The sequence below is a fragment of the Triturus cristatus genome, chromosome 7 (genome assembly GCF_964204655.1).
Source record: "Triturus cristatus chromosome 7, aTriCri1.1, whole genome shotgun sequence".
NCBI lineage: Eukaryota > Metazoa > Chordata > Amphibia > Caudata > Salamandridae > Triturus > Triturus cristatus.
The window spans coordinates 1,643,726,926-1,643,751,119 of record NC_140590.1 but is presented as its reverse complement, the minus strand read 5'-3'; the positions used below and the strand labels follow the sequence as shown (position 1 = coordinate 1,643,751,119).

General features: G+C 43.9%; 1 protein-coding gene across 1 annotated transcript; it reads left to right on the top strand.

Moving 5' to 3' along the window:
- The first annotated feature begins 3,117 nt into the window (after nt 1-3,117).
- On the top strand, nt 3,118-19,493 carry PPDPF (pancreatic progenitor cell differentiation and proliferation factor). The gene is made up of 5 exons (XM_085619683.1): nt 3,118-3,283; nt 16,491-16,580; nt 17,021-17,098; nt 17,629-17,725; nt 19,065-19,493. The coding sequence occupies exons 2-5, from the start codon at nt 16,526-16,528 to the stop codon at nt 19,174-19,176; spliced, it is 342 nt and encodes a 113-aa protein (XP_085475809.1). The 5' UTR covers nt 3,118-3,283; nt 16,491-16,525; the 3' UTR covers nt 19,177-19,493.
- Nucleotides 19,494-24,194: the final 4,701 nt, after the last annotated feature.

The window sequence follows — 24,194 nt, the reverse complement described above, 5'->3', positions numbered from 1 at the left end:
CATTCTTCTCCGCATGGACAATGTGTCCGCCGTTCGTTATGTCAACAAGTTGGGCGGCACGAGATCCAAACTGTTAGCGGAGATCGCCAAAGATTTTTGGCATTATTGTCTGCAAAGGAAGATCACTGTTATTGCAGAATATCTTCCGGGCCGCAACAATCTGATTGCGGATTGGCATTCACGCCACCTTCGGGATTTCAGCGATTGGAGACTTCATCCCCGCATCTTTCGTTCCCTCAGTCGGTTTTGGGGGCAGAGTCACATAGATCTCTTTGCCTCTCGCCTCAACGCGCTGCTTCCCCGATTCTTCAGTTGGAGACCGGATACGGAGGCTCTGGCCACGGACGCATTTCTCCAGACCTGGCCTGCCCTGCTGTGCTATGCCTTTCCTCAGTTCATGATGATTCCGAGAGTCCTGGCTCGAACAAAGCGATTTCAATCGGAGCTGATTCTGATTGCTCCTCTGTGGAGGGCTCAGGCTTGGTTCCCAGTTCTTCTGGAAATGTGTTGTGCGGTGCCGATCCTTCTTCCCCAGAAGTGGAATCTGTTGCTGGACCCTCTAGGGAATCCGCATCCCCTAATCCAGTCAGGCTCTCTCCGTCTTCTGGCTTGGCGACTTTCGGGGACCGTTGGTCGGTCCCAGCCCTTTCAAGCGACGCTTGCAAATTTATCAGTGAATCTTGGGCACCCAACACTCACAAACGCTACGCAGGTTCTTGGAAATGATGGTGTGATTGGTGTGTTCAACAGGAAGCTGATCCCGTTACAGCGGATGTCTCTCTAATTATTAATTTTTTAGCGTCTCTTGCCTCTTCAGGCTTAGCTTATCGGACCGTTAACAACTTCCGTTCTGCCATTTCGGCAGGCCATTCTCCTCTTGAAGGTAAACCCGCTGGGGAGCACCCTTTGATTACTAAATTGCTCAAGGGTATTCGCCTAACGACTCCCCCTTGTCCTAAATACTCTTCTTTATGGGATGTTCCATTGTCTTGAATTTTTTGGACGCCTGGCCTTCCAACTCTTTGCTTTCCCGCAAACAGCTGTCAGCCAAACTGACCATGTTACTCTGCCTTGTCTCTTGCAGACGAGTCTCTGATGTTCGGGCCTTAGATTTGGCTGGTCGTTGTTTTACCCCTGAGGGTGTCACTTTTCGAATTTCTCGTCGTACCAAGACGAATACTTCATTGATATCCTATCCTTCTTTTCCTCTCCGTCCCAATCTTTGTGTGGTCCAATGTGTCAAAGATTATGAGGTAAGTACTGCTTCTTTACGTTCTGATTTACAGGGTCAACTGTTGATTGCTTTGCAGAAACCCTTTCGTCCTGTTACCCCGGCTACTTTAGCTCGTTGGGTGCGCTGGCTTATGTCAGAAGCAGGCATTGATGTGTCTATTTTTGGGGCTCATTCTGCACGAGGAGCTATGGCTTCTAAAGCTTTTTCCTTGGGTGTGACTTTGTCTGACATTATGAAGGCCGCAGATTGGTCTTCTGATTCCGTGTTTAAGGCTTTTTATTATAAACCTATTGATCATGTTGCCTCAGTAGTGGTGGATAAGCTTTGAACAAGCATCGGAGCCTCCTGTCCTGACATAGAATTAAAAATTTGCTAACATTCGTGACAAGAATTTTCAATTCTATTAAGGACAAGGAGGCGAGGATTATCCCACCCATTATGTTTCTTCTCATGTATTAATTTGCATTTATACGAATGTTTGCATATGTATTATGTATCTTCTGCTGTTATATTGTTCTCTGATATATTTTTTCCCCCCCCTTGTTACATTTTCTTATATTGGATGTATTTTACGTCAGTCTGTCTCTTTTCAGGTTCTGACCCGAAGTGACAATTTTACTGCATCTTTTGGTTTTATCTGCATCCGATGGCTTGTGGCTACCAGAGTCCTGTTGCCCTCCAGTGCTGTGCGTTCTGCCTTACAGGCTCCTGCGGCTTCTGATGGTGGTCCCTCCTGTTGGTCGTCGTGACTCTTCATCTGTTTTTTCTTCTATTGGAACTGTTCTCCTCACCAAAGAAAGAGGATGTTGTGCTTGCCATATTACCTTATATATACTGTGGACTCTATGGTTATACGTCATACCCTGGTGTTCATGGGTATTGTAGTTTTTTTCTTATACTGTGTTTAATTGGCTGCTGAGCATTTCTAGTAAAGAAATGAGAAAGCATAATCCTCGCCTCCTTGTCCTTAATAGAATTGAAAATTCTTGTCACGAATGTTAGCAAATTTTTAATTGTCCTGGGCCCATCTACACAAGCACATGCCTGGATTCAACTACTGTAACTCGCTGTACCCTTCTATCCTGATACTTTCGTAAAGCGTTCTGATATCTTCGGGCCATGTCTGCTCTATATATAATTGCAAAAAATCAAGTAAAAAAATTGTAAAACAGTGCGCATTATTCTGATGTGTTCTGTATGCTCCGAGATTTTTAAATGAGAGCCAGCACTCTATAAAAGCGAGCTGGAAACGATATTGATGTGGTGCAATACAAACAAAAGAAATACGTAAGCGAAAATGGCTCGCGAGTCGGGGTAATGGCAGATTAAAGCTTGCACAATCCCAGTTATTCAACTTTTCTTTCTGTCCCCTACTTGACACACAAACACACAGCAACCTCCCGGGGGCCAACAAGCAAGTACAACGGCAGCATGACCGCTCTACAAGACAACTCGCTCACAAAGGAAATCTGATCTTCTTTCTTTTGCTGAATGGTGTTGCATACGAATGTCATTTTACCTTTAAGGCGCGAGGAACTACAGTCTTAAACGTGCCATTGGACGAGAACACAAGAGAAGAACGCTGGGATTGGTGCCCGTTGCGGTGATGTCACGCGAATGGGCTACTGGGCACAAGAAGTATCGTAGAAGAGTTAGGAAAATGAATTTAGGGAACTGGCTGTCCTCGGAAATCCATCTCACTGTAGTGGGAGCACAGATTGTTGTGTAACTTGGGTCAACTCCCTCAGCCACATGGAGATGGGAGAGAAGAGTCGAGGCCGGGCCAGAGCACATTGTGTTCCACCCATGCCATCTTGGTACAGCCTGTCAGGCCCCGCCCACGCCTCTGTCCTATATATTTCGGCTCCGGCCGCTCCTCCCTTACAACCAGTCAAGCTGAGCTTAGTCTTGTGGCAGTGGAGTATACTCCCAGCATCTCCTTTACAAATGGGCCCTGTTGCCTAGCGTTTGCTCTCCCGAGCCGAGTGCCAACTGAAGTCGCTGCTGCACGGTGCCAAGAAGAAACAACACACAACATCTGGCCTTAAGGTGAGGATGACGTCACTCTGTAGCTCGGTCGGCAGTTCATGTACTTGTTGAGTGGTGTTCATGTATATTGCAGGTCATAGTGTTCAAGCACTTTTAACAAGGTGTGTAAAGAATCCTTGTTTGGCATGCCGGATTGTTGCATGCGTGGAAGGGATCGTATCCATCCTACGCAGTTGTTGCTGTAGTCCACTGATAATCCCGTAGATGGGGTTTATACCTTGTATTTAGGATTTATTTTTATTTTTTTACCTTCTGAAATTTGCGTTTTCGCACTTAGGCAACTGTTTTTTCTTGTCGTATGTCACCAAACTTGTCCCGAAATAAAGACCTCCCTCTTAGTCAAGCAACCCAGGCGACAAGGCGGAAGGGCCGCGCATGGTTCATTATCGACACGTGGCTTTTTTTTTGTTTTCTTTTTCTCGCAACTGAACTGTCAACACCGTGTCATGTGACCCAAAGTCAAGCTGCAGGCACCAAAAGGCGAAGGCAGGAAAATGTCAATGCTATTAAGGTGGCATTTTCAGAATGTGACTGGAAATCCAGTTTAACCATAAATTTAAATTTTTTCATTACATTTCTAAAGACACCAAACACAAACTGGTTCCTGCCCCCATTTGGAAATTACAGTTAATTAAATTGCATATGGTAATTCCAGTGCTATGGGAGCAGCAAATTGTGTGTTTTTCACTACTAGGTTATTTAAAAGTGGTGGACAGTCTTGGTTATTGGCATCTTTGCTAGTGAGTGGGTGGCTTAGTTGGTGTTTGTAGCTGCAGTGGTATTTGATCGTAATGTAGTTGCCATGCCTGGTGTGGACAGAGGGTGCTCGTTGTGACACTGTTCAGTGCTGCAGTATGTGTCGGTGGTAATGGCTGTTCATGCTAGTACTTGTCTTTTTAGTGACTCTCCACCATGGTGGAGGCACAGGTAGTTAATGCCTGTTGATGTTTTCGAAGCTTCTTATGGGTGCCATGGCGGTGATTCACCATCATGCTCGTGAAGAGTTGGCTGTTGGTATAGTCAAAGCTTTTATAGTCTCCGTATTGGTGATTGACAGTAATGCTGGTGTTAATTACATTCGGTGGCTGTGGCAGGAGGTCCTTTGGTGGGTGGGAGTTCTTGCTTAGACTCATCGGTTCTACATCCGTGGCCATGAATTACTTATCTTCTGTACTTGTTAATCTCACACTTGAGCTGTCGGCACAGAAGGGGGGTTACCCCGCTTGCGTTCTAGGAGTTGTTAAAGGGGCCATGTACTGAGCGGTGTCACTAGATCTGAAAACCCGCCTGATCCATCAAACAAAGGAAACTTCTGGAAGCCATGCTGGTTTTTTATTTATTTATTTCTTCCATAATAAGTACATGTAGTTATTTCTCTGCGTGGTTCCTTTATAATAATCAGTGAGCAGAGTAGAGCACCGTACTATGCTTCAAAGATGAGCAAACCTATAGATGGCGGTGAAGGATATGGTTCATCAGACCCTCAAGAATGGAGAGGAGGTGCCCCCGCCCTTCTCCAGAGCTGGTTCGGACTGGTTTGCAACCGGTACCGGCTGTTGCTAAGAGGCGTCTGTCAAATGCAGGGTAAAACCAACCAGTGTTGAGAACATTTCATTATCAGCGTTTGGTTTGTTTACGGGATTATATTTATCGGCACACGTAGTTGGGCTTTGAGGTGTAAACAGCTATTCAATGATTGCTGGGAATGTGTTTGCGCGTGCTGCATTACAAAAGCCATGGATTTTGATTGCTGATCTATCCGGTGTGTATTTTTTTTCCCCCTCCCTCGCGTAACGGAAAGACTGCACAAGCTGCTTCAATTTCTCCTTGTTTCTCGCACCACCTCCGTTGTAAACAATCTTTTAGTATGTTCATGGCTTCTAACACTCACCCGCGGAGAAGGCTATTATGTGTTATTTTTCTTTTGTTATGTTAACTTATTTTTGTTTCTTAAAAGGGATGTCACTTTTTATTTTACTGCATTTTTCATCCTCAACCAACCTGCCTATCAGCAGTGTAATTTGTTGCTGTGTGCATAACTGCCCAGTATTTTTTTTTTCCACTATGGAGCATATGCACCATTTTAACTGGTGCTGCTTTAAAGAGGAAAAACAAGGAATGCATCCTGAGAACTAGATTTGTGAGATCTCTAATTTGACATCATGGGCTGTACAAACATGGATCAGACTGCCTTAAACCACTCTCTACTCCCAGCCTATCGTGATGGCAGTAAATCTGATTCCATCGAGCCATTCTTCTGGATACTTCTGAACAATTTACTTGTATTTGGAATGACATGATTTGCCATTTATGTAGTGCATTCATTTTGTCGTTGTGTACTTAACCTGTGGCCTAAAAGTGGTGGAGCTGGTTGAGGAAGCCCTACAGTTTTGTCTGATATAGACCACCTAACCACAGACCTTTTTAACGCCATTTCTGCCCAGACTCTCACCGTGGCATGTTGGCTCCAGCTAAATGCTTGAGTGCAGAGTGTGCGTACATGGGTAGTTGGTGTCAGTGAGTTTCTGAAGCTGCTGTATCTGAGATGTCCATTTTGAATGCACAAGTGATGTTCCATATAAGATTCTGAGGACGTCCAATAAATGTAAGTGGGGATAATCTATGCAGAAAGTTTGGCCTGCAGGCAGCTATCAATGAGGAACACTGGCCATCCCCTGTCTGGGGCGCGTAGGCTTCTTGCTCCTGACTGAAGATGCCACTTTCAACAAGCTCATACTTCAGGCCTCCAGAGGGTGAAACTGCTATTAAAAAAAGACTGCAGTACCAGTGGAGGAGAGAAATGCATGCAAAAATGCCCTTTTCATACTTGTGTAACTGAACAGGGGTCAGGCTCATGCTTTACCCCCTACTCGAATGGTCACTAATAAAATAAACCTGCTGAGACTAACTCCACGCTCTTGTAAGCAGCCGAAAACACATACCTATGTGGCACAGTACAGTATATCTTGCCTGTTCATAGCAAGTTATGTTGATCACACCTGCTCAGTTAGGTAGTCACAAGGAGCTGTAACAATTTCCACTTGCACACTGAAGGAATGGGTTTTCTCCATTGTTGTGGCTAGAGACCGTAGTTATTGGAATTACAAAAGATCAAGGCACTGATGTAAGGGCTAAGACTGAAGTTCGTAACAACAATGTGGTGCTACAGATTCCAAGACCTTGTGTCATTTATTTCCCGGCTCTGTTTTGTTTCCACATCTTGATACACACACAATTTTCTTGAGGGGTGGGGGGGGGCAGTGTATACCACAACGCATGGCGACACAAAGGATGGTTAATATTTGCAATGCACTTATTAAAGCAATGGTACTTGTAGCCATCACTTATTCTCTTAACCTGTGTAAGGGCAGAGTTCTCAAATGGGACCTAAAATGGACAAAGTGCAAACTCCTAAACAAGCATTGGCAATACCAATGCCCATGGATTGCCTGTAATACAGCTGGCACATAGTTGCGCGGTTATTGCATGTATCCCGAATTGCGAGCAACCAGAATGTTTGGCCTCTTTCTCTACAACATCATGAGGGGTTAATTACACAATGAATGCATCCATGGTATGCTGTGGGCGGTAGTGTGAATCGCAATTGCTTCTCAACAGGCTTTTATCTGTAGTCGAATGCTAAAACTGCAATCTTAATTACAAGTGCACGTCTTCTACATGGGCATACCTATGTCTGTCTGTTGTATCCCTGTCAAGAACTCCCCCTGTATCCCAAACTAAAAGGAATGCGGTTGTTCAATGTGGACCTTTGAACGAGGCAGCTCCAATCTGTTATTCTGAGAACTCGAGAGAAAATAACTATTCAGACACTAATTGGACTTGAGGGTGGCTAAGTGCGGTGTGGTCTGGTCAAACTAAACCTATTGTGATTTAGATTAGTGGAAAAGCCCAATTAAATTACCCTAAAGTCTTTTTGCAAACCACACAGCATGCTCGGTCATTCTTTCCATTGATTTTGCTCTATTTAATGCTAAAGACACAGATACCATATGTCGTCAGCCACCATGAGTAGTTCTGTTTGCAACTGTCAGCTGGAACTGGATTGAAACAGTTTTTAGTTTAAAACGAGTGAAGGCGTTTCGGCAAGAAATGATGTACAGAACCACATTAAACTATCTACAATGGCTCAAAGTTTAGTGTGTAGCATAAACGAGCAAATGTTTGCTGCTTGTGAGTGGAGATGCAAGACGCTCCATACACTAATATTTAAAACTGTTTGATTTGGTAAGGGGTATAATGAAGAAGATGGATGTGAAGGATTAGCCAACCTCTCCTTCTTGCTTGAGGGTAGGTTTGTAGAGTGACCGTCAAGTGTGGAGAGGAAACTAGTGTGTTTTCCATTGAGCTCCAAGGAAATTAAGTACCCAGTTTAATGTTGCTTATGGAGGATTGGGTTTAGCTACTAGATTGTTCAGAGCAAAGCCTGCCGAGAGGTTAATGTGCAGAGTGCAAGGATTTCCTTTAAGCAAAGCAGTTGGGTTGGTCCATTCATAGCTTTACATGTAAATACATGGTCGTTTTTGCCTGATTGCATCCAACCTCATGATGGGGTTGTGATCTAGTTAGCTTTGGGAAGTTGAACACTTTTTCTGGTGGTGAGAATGAGTGGAGTGTGAGACTGGCTTAAATTGTTGCAGTAGCCTTAACTGTTGCTAAGTGCTTGTGCAGGTGGCAGTGGTTTGGTAGTACTCAATGGGGTGGGAGGGTGGATTATGCTAGCTGTCTAGTATCCGGTACGTGGGAGCAGTGACTGTTCTATTTCTGGGGCATTGTTGATGGACGGGGTAAAAGCTGGAAAGGGGTTTAGGCATCAAATAAATGCTAAGAGATTCAGAATAGTGACGGGCAGAGGTCTTGACTGAATCCAGTGGGACACCATCCAGCCATGAAGGTCGTGATGAGAAGATTTCGAAGCAAATAAATATTCGTATGAAAGGTAGAACCAAGGTGTTGCATTGCCGGTGATACGAGGTGTGAGAATGGCATTATAATGCTGGTAGGAGGAAGAGGATGGGCTACATTAGTGGGGCTGGCTAAAGTTGTGTACTTGGCTTTACAGTGCTTCGAAGCTTGAGTGACCAAATGGGTTACGGCAAACCAGAGGGCGAGGTCGAATTTTGCAGAGTTAATGAGGCTGGGCAATTAAGAGATCTAAAAGACTATTTGGAAATCGAACAAGACGGAAGTCAAGATGAGGGGTCTCTAGGATTTGTCACGCTATGGGCTGAAAGGGTCCGTATAATATACTCAGATGCGTGTGGGGCTACCACGTAATGGCACCGACGCCTGGTTATCTTGCACCCTCCTCACGGCAGAACTTAATGCAGCCTCTCCAGAGTTAACCCACCTGGGATGGCTGCACGTTTGAACCTGTCTGACCGCTGTTCTGCCTAAGCGTGCCTGCTGCATGGTCGCGCTGTTGCACGCTGGAGCTGGCAGCGTGCCATGCACCACGTTCAGCACCCAGGCTCGCTGCGTGGTGACCTCATTCCGCCTCACGTTCGGCGGGTCCACGTCACCATAAGGACTCGCCATCGAGCGATGGGCAGTATTACGTACCACCCATGCTCATTGCTAATCCCTAGAGTTAATGAAGCGTTCCACATCATCAACTCTTAGAGTCGAGTCACTTCCTGTTGCGCAGATGTGCATGAATAATGTGTGTTATTTGGTCAGACGCCGCACCCAGTGTTCTCCTCATGTTAGGCGGTTAACCACAATGCCTCTGTATTCGAACATCCGGATTTCACCCTGGTGACCTGAGCTGTTGTGTGTGTTTTAGGTCACAGCACGCATTATTAGTTCCTCTTAATTTGTGGGCCATTTGGTTATGGAGATGTAGATCTATCTCCGACCATGGCGGGTTTAGGTACACACACATGTCGGAGTGGGCCTTTGTCATCTGAAGTGAAGAGGCGGAGTCTCGTAGCTTGATAGGTGGGTTCATTTCAGTATCAGATACACCCTCGACCAGGAGCGTCCAGTAGCTCTCAATCCAGAGTGCAACAGAGTGCAACTGACTAATGTTGCTAGGATGCACACAGCTGCTGTTCAGCCACGAGCGCACTCTAAAATACACACATCATCTCCAGAGGATGAGGCGGGCGGGTCGAGTGCCACTTAAGCTGTCAGCGCATCTCCAACTGCTGCGTCAACTATGAAATGGTAAACCCCCATGTCACCGGACCCTAAATGGCCGCTCTATAATTCTGGTTTTTCACAGCTGTCAGTCTGTGTGAGTCCAACGTTGGTCAACGAGGGCTGTTACATTGTGTACCTACACATAACAAATCTGTATTAGATTATGATTAAGGCTCCATGTTTTCAGTTTTTACAGATAAATACAGGCCGAAAACCATTTATTTTCCGATCTATAATTATTTTTAAATGTGGATACGAACGGAAATTGGGTGCTTCTTGGGCGATTCTAAATACTTTGCCATGGCTGCCAGGCCAATAACTGTGTGGATTGATAAGGAAGGTCAAGTATGTTGTAGTAAAGAACCAGGGATTCAATCTTGTCAGCTGTAATTGGTTTATTATAAGTTGAGGAGGAACAACAAGAGCGGACTCTCCACGACCGAAGCGACTCGCAACTGCCATGGAAGAGAATCTAGAATTATAAGTAAACCTAGAACAGAGCAGATAGGAGCATTCTAAGAACTAAATATGTACTACACATCTTCCTTTCTAATGTAAAAATGGAAAAAAAACATTTTACAAAACGCAATCAACAAATAAAGTCTCGCAAATATGCTAGAGGTTTGCGATACCTTGGAGTGCGATTAGGAGCAAGAGACACAGGTGAGGAAAATGAACTCGTCACAGGATGAACTTCAGACGTGAGTGAATCACCGCTTCCACCAACGTGGTGTTGATGTGGGAATTGAAGAATTGGTCTCAGGTGGTGGTTGAGCTAGAAGGTAACCACTATTTGCAGAGGGAAGAGGTTTTTCATAGCCAGAAAGGCAAACACCCCTTTTATACAAGGCCACACGCCTGAAGTTCCAACATTCACCATTATTGAGAATTAAACAATGATCAAGAACTTTCTTGACGGTGAAAGGTTCCTTAAACTTAGATAAACCTTTAACAATTCTCCCACTCTTAACTTTGACCAGATCGCCAATAATGAAAGGACAGGAACATTCTTGAGAGGGAGGTAAAGCTGAAGGATTAGTTTGTAAAGTAACATGTTTCATCCAAGAAGGTATGAGTTTAGAACCAGGAACACGCCCTCTAATGAGTTGAAAAGGAGAAAGCTGCCCGTCAACCAAGGGAGTAGTGCGATTAAGCCCACAACATTTCATTAACCATTTTCCTTACCACAGAACCATTACCTGAAGCTATTTGTATGCTACCCTTCACTATCCTGTTGGCCCTTTCACAAATTCCATTCCCCTGTGGGTTGTATAGTGAAGTGCGGTGATGAGAAATACCACAATCTTTGAGAAATGTTTGCATTTCATTGGAAGTGAGCTGTGTGCCATTGTCAGTAATGATGATTGAAGGAATGCCCTCGTCTCTAAACAGATTCCCTAAGAACTTGATAGTCCTCTCAGTAGTGACACTGTTAGTGAACTCTACAACTAACCATTTAGAGTAGATGTCGACTACGACAATGGCAAATCTATCTTTCATGTAGTTCACCCATGGGACCAATGAAGTCCAGGCAAATACTATGCCAAGCTGAACCAGGATTACCTAAGTGACCTTGAGACGATTTCGGACCTACTTTGAGTCTTTATTTCTCCCTCTCTGCAAACGGAACAATTCTCTACCCACTCTACCTCCTGTGAGTCCACGCCTGGCCACCAAAAATGGTCCTTAAGGTGGCGTTGTGTGAGAGTCTGACCCAAATGGCCTTCATGGCTAAGGCCAAAAGTTTATTTCTGAGACCAAGAGGAGGTATGAACTTCTCCCCCTTCACAACATTGTCACTAATGAGAGAGATCTTCCAAGACTTTAACATAAGGACGCTCAGAGATGGGAACAGAAGTCTCCCTTCTAGGGCCCAGAGTGATGAGTTTGACCACTTCTTGCAAGGTAACGTCAGAATTCATTTCCCGTTCCCAATCATTTGCCTTAAAGGCGCCTTCACCGACACACTGCATCTTCAATAGAGGCTACCGCAATGTCGTCAGCGGATTGAGAAACACATGGATCAACAACAGTGTGCCATTCTTGAGAGGCAGTCAGCCTGAATAATTGTCAGCCCTCGGGCTACCCCACAAGTCATGATTATTGAAGACGATGGGTTAGATAAAATTCTAGCGGATGCTAGCAGTGTTTAGGGAGGGTTTAGGTCAACTCGAAGGGTACTCACATCGTATTGTTTTAAAGGAAAACTCTATTCCTATACAGCACAAGGTTAGGCGGGTCCCTATAGTAGTCAGACAGGAAGTCAAGAAAATGATTGACATGCTAGCTACAGGCGTCATTGAACCTGTAGAGGCTTCGCCATGGATTTCTCCCATTGTCGTCACAAAGAAATCCGATGGCAAGCTCCGCTTCTGTGTGGACTTGAGGTCCCTGAATCAATGTGTAGTTGCAGATACTTTTCCTCTTCCAAATATTTCAGAGTTAGCCACAACACTAAAAGGATCCCATCCTTGTCGCCAAAGTTGTAGTAAAGAACCAGGGATACAATCTTTTCAGCTGTAGTTGGTTTAATATAAGTTGAGGAGGAACAACAAGATCGGACTCTCCACGACAAGCAAATCGCAACTTCCAAGGAAGAGAATCTAGAATTGTAAGTAAACCTAGAACAGAGCAGATAGGAGCATTCTAAGAACTAAATATGTACTACACATGACTGCACATTTATTGGTTAAATATATGTGGAAATATACCAGTTTCACTTTCTTTTTTTCATAAAACCCATAATAAATATGGATAAATACAGACGGAAATGTCAAAAAATAAATACCATAAAACCAGGAGCCCTAATTATGATTACTGTACCATACGTGATTGGTCTTTACCATCAAATGTAATGGGAATGTACTTTGAGCACTCTAAAACTCTCGGGCATGTAGGGTTCCGAGCAACCGCTCCCAGTGGCAGTTGCTTTGTGACTCTAATGCTTGTGGATGCGTTCCAGTGGGCATCTCATTTTATACAAGAGAACTTTATAAGAATAAAGGCTTCCTGGTAATACTTACCTCAACATATTGGCGACAAGTTGTTTTGAGGAGCTTACCCTACTGCCTGTTCACATTAGTTATGCCGTCTTGTGGTGAAGTGGTCTCTTTAGAGCCTGTTCAGGGTACTGGAGAGGGCGATTGTGCTGTTCACGTGGAGTCTTCCTTCAGACTATCATTCAGACGTTTCACAAAATGTAAACCTGTTGCAGGAATAATGTACTTCAAGGGCTATGCCTGAAAGTAACATATTTCTTCTGCTAGCATGAACGATACGAAGACTATTGCAACAGTTATTCCATGCCAATCTCGCTCTTTGCTGTAGCCAGGGAAATGGTGAGCTAGCGCCAACTGGTTAGTCCCTTTATAGAATTCATTCAATAGTTTGCATTTTTGTGCATGCTTTTCCATGTTCTAATTAGTGTGGCAAATTAAGTTCTGTCATTTTAAGAAGTGTCACTTATTGTCTCTTTTGAAAGAATGAAAGCTTCAAGGTTCCTTGTGTGGACAAACACCAGTGTCTGTGTAGCAGGTGCTTGGCTCGCCACGTGGTCTTCTAGTTTTTGAGTCATTTATATTATAATTGTGTATAGGGTTGTTGCGATAGTCCCTCTATGCTTATGCAGGAAGAGAAATGTTGAAAATCATGGCTTTCCGGCGCTTCGGTAAACATAGGAAAAGGTTGTTACCGAAACGTGTCTGTGTATACGTGCAAAGTTTCCACCGAATAAATTAACGGAAACAGCCCCCCGTGAGTGCTTTCTTTCTCGATGAAAGTCGGAGTGAGGAGGAGAGTTGGAGCTGTAATATATATATATATATATATATATATATATATATATTTCGCATACTACCTCCTGAAGAGGCGGCGAAGCGCTTTTTCGGCGATTAGCACCCTACTCTGGTACCCATAGAGGATTAGTGTTGAATTAGTATAGTGAAAAATGAAAGTAATTTTTAGTGGTGGATAGGTCAATTATTTTAAAAACTGACATTCTCCTTGCGCCTGAGTTAAAAGCCCAACCAGCCATCACTTTTAGAAGGGCACCCTCCATGAGGGATGCCCTAGTCAAAACCAGCCCAGAAGTGAGAAATACTGGTAATTGGCTATCCAATAGAAAAGGCTTTTATAAATGTAGCTCTTGTAGGGCATGTAAGTTTGGAGTCAACATACAAGAATTTTATGATGCATTTTCCCCTACACCTTTTAAGATTCAAGGCTTTTTCACATGCAAAACCGAATATGCTATCTGTGTTAGAATGCACTTGTCATTTGAAATACATAGGTAGCACCAAACTACAAGTATTTAATCGTATTTTGCAGCACTTACGTGCCATTGTGAATTCTGATGCTACCTACCCTGTTGCACGGCATTTTAAACTTGTACATCATAACAATTTAAACGACCTTAGTTATTATGTTATAGATGCTGTTCCGAAATCAATAAGAGGAGGCAACAGGGAGAAAACTTTGCGCCAATTTGAAAGCCGTTACATTTTACAATGTGACACAAAAATGCCTAATGGTCTTAACACTGGAGAAGATTTACACAACTTTTATAATCCAGTATCCCCTTTTTTTAAGATCTTGTTTAAGACCCTTTTTTAAGACCTTTTGTAATAAATTTTAATCTTGTCTTTTATTGGATTTGTTACAGATTTTTTACCGGTTTTATTAATTTATTGATTAATTTTACCAGTATTTGATCTGGGTTCTATATGACAGAATTTTAAGACTGGCATTGGGTTTTTCCAGGTTATCACCTATGTTCTTATACTTTTGATCTGTTATGTGGTTGTTACATGAGTTTGGCTAAATTTTGAAATGTACATGAATTTACTGAAGATATCTAGTTTATCCTATCGCATCAGTTGTTTTTACACTCAGCACATGAGTATGAGGATATTCTCTTTTCATTGCTACTAAAATAACTTCTTTTCAGGATCAATTGGCATATTATTCAAATTACTATATTTTTTTGCCTGGACAAATTGATCATACAGTTTCCGTTTACACGCAGATTTTAGTTTATTTATTTTTCACTGCTATGCCAGTAATCTATGATTTTAATAGAGAACTAGCATAATAATTATTTATTTACTTAATTTTTGCACGGATTATTATGCACTTTTGCACACAGTATGCTTACTCTTGCTCCCCTACATTTTAATATTTCCAGTATTGTTCTAAGAGTTACATTGTGACATACAATGCCGGTTAGTCTCTGGGCACTTGCCCTGCATTTGTAAACCTTTTTTAGGACACTATGTGATAGAGACTTTTTTGAAGAAACTTTATTGATACTTATCAATTAACTTTTTGACATTATCTTCTGTTTTTACATATTTATTTAAAATCCTTTTTTTAAATATTTATGTATGGCATTTTATTGTGAATCGTATCTCATTGACTTTAGTATTTGTACTGCGATATGGTTTCACTACAAACTATTTGTACTCTTTGTTCAGATTAGAAGTCTGTTTTCTGGTTCTCTAAAATCTGTAGGAGGAGCTAGCTTCACGCTAAAAATGTATTTAAAGCACTGATTTGTCTCGACATGTCATGTGATCAAGCCCGGCTGAATCCGGGCGAAACGCGTCATGTTGTTGTAAAGGGAAGAATTAAAGCTACACTTGGATATCAATTACCTGCGTGGTGGTCCGTTCCTGGTTGTGGCTCATCCAAGGATTGTGGTTGCATATATATATATATATATATATATATATAATATTTCGCATACTACCTCCTGAAGAGGCGGCGAAGCGCTTTTTCGGCGATTAGCACCCTACTCTGGTACCCATAGAGGATTAGTGTTGAATTAGTATAGTGAAATATGAAAGTAATTTTTAGTGGTGGATAGGTCAGTTATTTGGATTCAGAATGATGGAAGAGGAGAAAAGGTTTGCATTTATATAGCGCTTGTTACCCCTGATGGGGTTTTGAAGCTACATGCCACTTTGGATGCCCAATGGGGGCTGGGATAGCTGCCTTTGCTGGTCCCACTTGATGACTCAGGCTGTATCGGATGATATCTGACTACCCACTGAATCAAAACTGGGGGTTTAGTGGCGAAATCCACTAACCCGCCACCCTCCCTAGAAGAGAAGGGTTCTTTTTATACTCTTTCAATGAAAGAATAACCCATTTTTGCACCAAAATATAACTATTTAACAGTACTCTGGAAATGATAACGCGCAATCAGTTTCTGCTTGAGCAGACCAACTTAGTTTTTCGGAGTAGTCCTGTAACCATCTGCTGGTCACTGATAGGACTGGTTGGCTTGTAGCAGATAGGCTGCAGAGTCTGGGACGCATTTTTAAGTGCAGTGAGTAAAATATCTAGTGGGTTATTGAAAAAGTTGCTGGGATAGAGCTGGGGACCACGTAGACAGTAAAGAGCTGTACTGAATGGGGCCCACAGCTCTCTTGCTAATCCTATATTCAGGTTTGAGGCAGAAAAAGGAGCCGTCCTTGACGGAGTATGGAAGATATTGTGTGGAGGAGTATTTATATGCCCATGCCAGGTGTTATCTGAATGCAAAGTCCAGGTGGTGGTTCACTGAGCCATGACTTGGCAACCTTCTGTAGCAGAGTCCGTTTTCCCAGCAGCTGCACACTCAGCCCAAAATAACTGGATGGAATGCCTCCAGCTCGGACCCTTGCTCTCCTCCAGTATCCTCTGTGCCAAAATAGAACAGGACTGACCATGCTTGTTACATAAGGCTTGAGAAATTCTATTTCTGACCTTCTTTTAATGCCATACCCCCTTTTTCAGCCTGTGTGCTAACTTTCCAATGTGAGGTTTAAAGAAACCGGACCCCCCCCCCCCCCCTCCGAAGCACTCAGCATATTTTCTCCTTTCACCACCCCCCACCCATCTTGACTTCCGAGCAGGGTACCCCCCCTCACGATTGGCAGTAAAACGCTGGGTTGGGTGGTCTCTGAGGGTGTAAGCTGAAATCCCATTGGGCACAGTGTTGTATTAAGGGGAGAAGTAATTATTAAACTTATGACTTAACATGACATTTATTTTTATTTTTCAGAAACATCATAGTAACTTTTAAGAACAGCAAGCAACATGGCATCTATCCCATCCAGCGGCTCGCTCGTTGCAACCCACGACTACTACAGAAGTGAGTCCTCTGCATGCTCCATGGGTGGACGCGTGGGGGAAGGGGTGTTAGAAGGCACAAAACAGTCCTTCGTGCCGTCAGACATTAATATGGATTTACTTTAGTGTGACCTTTTCCATAACTCGTAGTTGTTTCGAACGCACTTGGGTAGGACTGCTGGGAATGTGGGTGGCAGAGGGAGTAGTAGGGTGATTCCAGGTCCTTCCCTAGGAATGCCGTTGGTGCAGAATGGACATCACATTTTGCGTATATGCATTGCCTGCCATACATTCTATGCTGCAGCACTACTGCACTATCAAAGCCACAGATGTCTGTAAATTCCCTTCCTCTACTCCACCCACTGCTTCCATGACCTCACTCTGCAACTTTTTGTCAGCCTACTCATCACTTATGTTCATCTATTTGCTTTATTGTGATTCGTTTTCTTTTTTTGTCTATAGGACGTCTGGGCTCTACTTCCAGTAACAGCTCCTGTGGTAGTGTTGAGTACTCTGGTGAAGTTATCCCTCACCACCCAGGTAAGGACTGCTTCATGTTAGCATCTAACCCAACTTGATCTAGAGGTTTATTTAATTTGGGGGGAGGGGTGATGGACGTGAAGTATCTTTCAATCCCATTGCAATCCAAACCTCAGCTGACTGCCAGGCGAATTGCAGAAAGAACTGAGTCAGTCATAGTTTAATTTCATATGGAAACTCCTCTGAACTTGTGTGTGTATATATCCTATACATCTATCGTATACACAAACACTTTTTATTTTTAACCAAGGTGTTCGAAAGGAGTGCCAAAAATTGTAAGTCAGGAAGCACAAATTGCAAAAGGTTGCAAGAGTGCAGAAATGGGCACCATGTCTGGGGTACGGGAATATAGATAATATATTTGCTTTTCTGAGGCATATGGGATGTATCCCGATTAAATCTAAAAAGAGGCTATTGAACAGAATTTGTAACTATAATAGGCTGATCTAGTTGTGTGGGTGTTATTTATTTTTTTCCTGGCCTAATGCTGAGCTAATTTCCACTTTTCTCTATTGTGTTCTACATTGTAGGTCTCCCAAAAGCGGATCCTGGTCACTGGTGGGCTAGCTTCTTCTTCGGAAAACCAACCCATCCGGCCATGACAACTGTGTCGGAGACCCCAGAGAAGTAAGTTGGACTGAAGCCGTGTTTGTTTTACTGGGTGCCGCATAAAGCAGGGCTGTGACTTCCACCTTCCTAGTGGAGTGGTAATAACTTACCAGTAGTTCGAGGATCCAGTAGTTCGAGGATTCACTAATGTGAAATTTCAACTTCAAGACCTTTAAAATGCGACCACGCTGAAATTATGTATAGTGAAGACAATTAGTACAAATAACTTTCTCATTCGCCTCGGTTCATGGTGGTTTGCATATTAACAGATTAGGCTAAATAAAAAAAATGTGCTATATAAATATTTGTTAATCTATCCTAGTACAAACCTAGCTGTTGCCTAGAACCCAAGCGAATGGCAAGTCCACCCCATGCATAGAAAATGTAAGTTGCCTACTTGGATGGCATTAGCATATGACCAGAAGGGGCAGTGGGCTTTCCTTTACCCTCGCTCGAGTTTTGGGAGGGTTATGTCTGCTGGGTGTGAAGGGGATAGATTTGGCATGTAGTCCACCTCTACTTAAGGGGATTGATTATCACAATATACTGACTTACTTTACACAGATTATGTAAATGGAGGTTGAGCAGGGACCTTTCATTAACCTGTTCTATCCCTTCACAAGAAAAGGGAGAGGTGGTGTTTTGTGGTAGAATGTTATTAAACAACTTAAGCGGTAGGCACTTGCTTGGTAGAGTGTTGAAAGACATCACTTTGAGTTTTGGCCAAGACTTCTAATAACACAGAAGCAACTTTATATGTTGGGTGTCCCAATTAACTGGTGCGAAGGATGATTATCAGACATCTGCGTTTTGCCACTTATCTCAGCAGTTTGGCTATAAAGCCACTTGTCTGGGGGTGTATCTGGTCTTATGTTTAGAACCACAAGCTTGTTTTTGGAAGGAAAATGCTCCTGCCACCGCTGTAGATATGCAGCATAGAAATGGGAGCCACTTAAATAAGCAGATGTTTGCTTTATTTCTTTGAAAAAGTTATATAAATAAAGTTGGTTCAGTTTGATCTTGGCCCAGGATGAAGTTTATCGCATTCATTTTCTTCAAGAACATGAAGCTAATGAAAGGATGTGAATTTAACTAACCATTTTGGTACCCTTTTTACTGTTTTCCTTTGTATCACGATTGTGGACTTTTGTCCTGTTCAGGTTTGTCTGCTATTCTAGCTGCTTTCACTGCCGGGTTGCATTTGAGGTCCTAATTTGCAGGCAGTTAGCGCGGTGGTGAGGAGTGTGCACAGTATGCATTTGGGGGACTGGAGTGTTGGAGCTCACTTATCAATTTGACCCCTTGTGTTCCTTATTTGTATCTACATCTAGAGTAACATCTCGTTCTTTCTTTTCAGTTCAGGAACATTCCGGGTGACCAATGGCGTGATCACGTGTGGTCTGGCTCAAGAGGTGATGAGGAAGCGCCACGCTAGTGAGCCCAGCAAACCATCTGGGCCACCGGCGTGAACGGGCCCCGGCGTATGTCCCCGCCGGTGCCTGGTTGCCTGCTTCCAAGAAGAACGCTAGGAGACAGCGCCCATTGTCCATTCCCTCCCCTTCTTCCCTTCCCCCTCCCCACCCCCTCCCGCCCCCAAACCCCTCCCTTTTTGTCTTATTTTCATGGCTGCGGACATGTAGAAGTAGTTTTTATCATGAAGAAAATCCCCACCGTTATTTGTTTTTTACCATTTTAAATAACTTGAACATTTATGTTTTTTTCTACTCTGGCCTGTGTGGCCTTGTGCTTTATACTTGTTGAAAACTAATAAAAATGTAAGCAGCCACATGTTTTCGGTGTGTGTGATGTTCCATATGCCACGCCCCCAACAGTACGCATGAGGTGATCTGATGGTCTACTTTATACGAAGAGGGACATATTTGCTGCTGAAGACTACCCCGTCCTCAAGTGGCTCAATATTGTAATGTTTGACATGGGTGTGTAGCTTTTCATAAGCGAGTCTCCCACCCACCCCCAAAATACACTTTTGTATAAAAGCACAGTGGATCCTGTTATTAATATATACACACACCATATTTGTGTAGAAGTTGACAGCCCACACACCCCTAAATAAACATCAGCTCACAATGCAACCTGGACTGATCCACCTTTTGCCCATACTATTTTCTGCATTGATCAACAACCCCCACAACTGTTTGCCTGTGTACTAACCACTATTTCACAACCGTATCCCAGGTGGATCTATCTCGGGTACAGCCACTCTCCAGTTGACACCTATAGTGACATTATTATTTTCTTTATTCTTTTTATTGAGAATTGGTACGAACGTCATCAGATTTACAGAACAGTGAGATCAGTAATCACCTTACATCATAGTGTAGCATTGTTCATCGTTACATGATACGATGTGTATACAAAGGAGGGACTGGGGGGCTTTTTCCTCTTACAAAAGTGTGAGGTCCAGCATAAATGCCCCAGAGTAGGTATTGAAAACGAAGGTCATGCTGTTCCTCAATGATTACGTGTCAGAGTAAGGGAAACGGTGCCAACTTGACCTCAAGGGTTCAAAGTTGGGAGGCCATATATATTGGATTTTAATGCCCTCACACACCCTTTCAGGTGTCATGCTTCTCGTGGGGTCGGCAGTGCAATACCAAACGGGCTCCCTATAGTAGGGGCGCTTTAGCGGAGATCTTTTTCCAATAGCCGTTTGAAGTGGGGGGTGAGGGGCCAGAAATGTGTCGATGTATATGTGATTTTAAAATAGGGCTGGAAGTACCAGTGAAGCCAAACTTTATTCTTTAGGTCTTTTACCCTAGGTAAAAACGAACAATAAGGTGCTCTACTAAGCTTTGTCTTTGATTTAAGCGTTCCTATTGGTGAGTAAAGGTCAACATGTTTCTCGCTTGATGTATATTCTACATGTCATTCTTCAGGACCAGAACAGTGAAGACTATCTACACTTTACAGTTGGTGACATGGAATCATACTCGCATCAACCGTGAATCTACCTATTTAGTGTACCTGTCAGACCTGGAACTACCCAATTATGTAGACTTCAACAGTACCCGGTAGGTCAAACATGAGGCTTTCTCATGTGCTAAAAGTTGTGCGAATTCCATGTATTGTCATGACCTACCCACTCCCTGGGTCGTAAGCAGAGCTGATTATCTGACCTCCCCATTTTATATAACGTCACCCTTGTTTAGTAGATTCGGTGTAGCACTTTGAGTTGAACTAGGCGTAGTTTGGACAAGATTGCCACCTCTCTCGGACGCTAGTGCCTCCTGCCAGTCCGCCTCGTCCATGTCACCCACCTCTTCCTGCCATCTCTCCTGTAGGGAAAGTGTGGGGTCGGGGTGATTGTTAATATACTTTCAATATGTGAGGGACGTGGCTTTTTTATACATGTCTTCAGTTAATAGCCTGCCCTCCAGGGGGGAAGCTTCTGGAAGGACAGTGTCAGAATAGCTGCCTCTAGTGCGTGCCGAATCTGGTGATAGCGGAACAGTTCAGTAGGTGCCATTTTGTATTGGTCTTGGAGTTGTGCAAATGGAATTACCTTTCCCTTGGCCCAGAGATCGCCTACACGCGATATCCCTATGGCATCCCACCGTGTGAATCCGTTACTATTTCGCAGTGTACCCAACATGGCAGTGTCCTAAAAGGGTGTTGCTTGTGTGATCATTTTATTCCAACCGAGTTTTCTGTGTACCGCGTGCCAGAGATGGGCTGTATGTTTAGTAGGCCCTATCAAGACCCTTTGGTGGTTAGTGTTGTATAGTGCTCGGTTGAGTCCCTCCACTCCTAGCGTGAGTCTGTCTAGATGAGAGGCCGGATCAGTGTGTGGTGCATGTATACACTGGTTTATTACGGTCAGCTGAGATGGCCAGTAGTACATTTGTATGTTGGGTAATGCTATGCCCCGTCATACCATGAGAGAAATAGTTTGGACATCGTTATTCGGGCCGGTTTCCCATTCCATGGATGTTTGGTCACCTCCGACTCGATGGCTCTGAAATAGGCTGCAGGGACCAAGAAGGGAGTGTTTTGGAGGGCATATAAAAAGCGGGGGAGTGCTATTTTGAAGAGTGCTGCCCTTCCTAAAAGTGTCAGCGGCAGGGCCTGCCAGTGTTTGGTGTCCCTGCACAATCTTTTTGGGTGTTCCAGGGGATTTTGTGTCGTCAAATCCTCGGAGTCGGGTGTAATGAGGATCCCCAAGTATTTAAAGCTATTCTGTGCTATTTCCAACGCAGAGCCTGTAGGTAATCTCTGAGGCGGGCCACGTAAGACATACAGTATGGATTTACTCTAATTAATGGTGTAACCTGATCGCTTTCCATAGGCCTTGCAAATATATAGGATGGTATGTGAGGAACAATAGGGGGAAGCCAGATATAGGAGGATATCATCCATATATAGGGATATTCGATCCTCTCAATTCTCCATCCAGCGGAGTCCTCGAGGGGCTCTAAAACAGTGCAAAAAGCAGCGGCGATAGCGGGCATGCCTGTCTTGTGCCTCACCCCAAAACGAATTCCTTAGATATGTGCCCATTCGCCACAACGTGCGCAAGAGGGTTCGTATAGAGCAATTTTACCCACGAGCAGAATACAGGTCAAAAACCAAACCATGTGAGGACTGCAAGTAGGAATGGCCACTCTACCGTATCAAGGCCATGCGGGCATCGAGGGACAATATCGCGGCTTCTTCCTCTATCGTGTGTTTACGGCCTAAGACACTCTGGAGTCGCCTAAAGTTCAGGGCTGTGTTTCTGCCAGGCATGAATCCTGACTGGTCAGGATGAATCATTCGTGAGGTGGGGTGTAAATCTGTTTGCTAAAACTTTGGGCAAGATTTTGGCTTCTGCGTTGATCAGGGAAATGGGTCTGTAGGAAGTACAGTCCTGTTCTGGCTTCCCAGGTTTGTGTATGGCCACAATCGTTGCAGTTCTCTGATCTTTGGGCAGCTCACCTCTGCCCAAGCTGACGTTGTTCATATCCAATATGTAGGGGGCGAGAGTAACGGTGCCTTTCTTAAATAGTTCAATAGGAAAGCCATTTGGTGCCAGGGCCTTTCCCGATTGCACATTCCCTATTCCTAACGTTAACTCTTTAATAGTGTGCTCCGGCTCTAATAGTTTAGAGTTGTCTTCTGCCATTGTAGGGAGACGGCTGTCTTTAAGGAACAAATCTGCCTCTTCCTGTTCTATCGAAACCGCTGGGGAGTAAACCTCAGAATAGTGGCATGCTAGTGTATCCACTATTACCTGGGGATCTGTTACTACCACACATGGTTAGGTCCAGAGCTCTACTATCCAGTGACTCTCGCATTCCCGTTTGTCTAGCCACGCCAATAGCAGGCCTGGCTTTATCTACTACTTTATATATGGTATGGCGCGTGGCTGTCAGTCGCGTTTTAGCTTCTTCTCATAAATACTTGTATTCCTGTATTTTGAGCTGGAGTAGGTGTGCTCATGTCAGTGCGGTCGTGAGTGTTGTGCTTCTAGTGTTTGTAACTCGTGTTCGAGTGAGACTGTGCACCTCCTCCCTTTTGTAGTCCGCAATTAAGGAGGATTTTTTTAGATAGCCCAGGTAAATCTGGAATATGCGGCGGTGAGTGGAAGTGTTCCGCGTGAATTTGGCTCATTATGGGGGAATGATCTGATAGTCTTTGCGGTAAGTGTTTCCACAAAGTTTCCTACTTTTTCTGCTGACAACAGGAAGTGATCTATTCTAGAAAGACTATTGTGGGCTCCGGAATGATAAGTGAATTGGCGTGCGTGTGGGAAGTGAGACCGCCAGACGTCTACAAGGCCTATTGTCTCAAGGAAGTCAGTGAGAATGAAATGGGAACGGTGTTGTGCCGTGCGCGGTCAAGGTCATCATTAAGGGTCGCGTTCAAGTCACCTCCCAGTATTAGTTCTCCCTCTGGGAGATTGAGCAGAAAGGCACCAGGAGCGCTACAGAGTGGAGTGCGGGGGGATATAGGCTGTAACTTTGTTAAGTGAACGCCCCTCCCATTGAAATGAAACAGCCTTGATCATCGGTGTTTTTGTTTAACCAAGAGTGGGGTCTTTCCTAATCAAAATCCCCACCCCCTCGGGAGCCCTTGGAGAATTCAGAATGCACGATTAACTTGAAACCCCATCTATCGAGGGCCTTGCAGGTGGCGCCTACAAGGTGGGTTTCCTGCAGGAGTACCGCTGCAGGCGCTCTGCGCTTAAGAAATTGGAGCACTAAGCCTCTCTTTACTTCATCTCCGTGGCCGTTCAAGTTCCAGGAAATGAATGGCAGGCTCTCGACTTGTGTGGACTGGGGAATAATCTGGTTAGGGTGTGCAATTACATGTGACAACACTGTTGAAGTCAAGGCATTGTATCAGACGTGTAAAGTGTGGCCTCACACAGATCGAATTGCTGTATCATTGACCTGAACATCAAAACAAAGCGGGGGGAAAAAAACTAAGCTAAAAACAATTGCCCCACCCGCCTCTCTGCATGATGGTTTAGAGACTACCAGCCTCC

Coding starts and splice junctions, on each gene's coding strand:
- PPDPF (XM_085619683.1), top strand. CDS start 16,526: ATGGCATCTATCCCATCCAGCGGCTCGCTCGTTGCAACCCACGACTAC. Junction 16,581..17,020: donor AACCCACGACTACTACAGAA/GTGAGTCCTCTG, acceptor TTTTGTCTATAG/GACGTCTGGGCTCTACTTCC. Junction 17,726..19,064: donor GTGTCGGAGACCCCAGAGAA/GTAAGTTGGACT, acceptor CTTTCTTTTCAG/TTCAGGAACATTCCGGGTGA.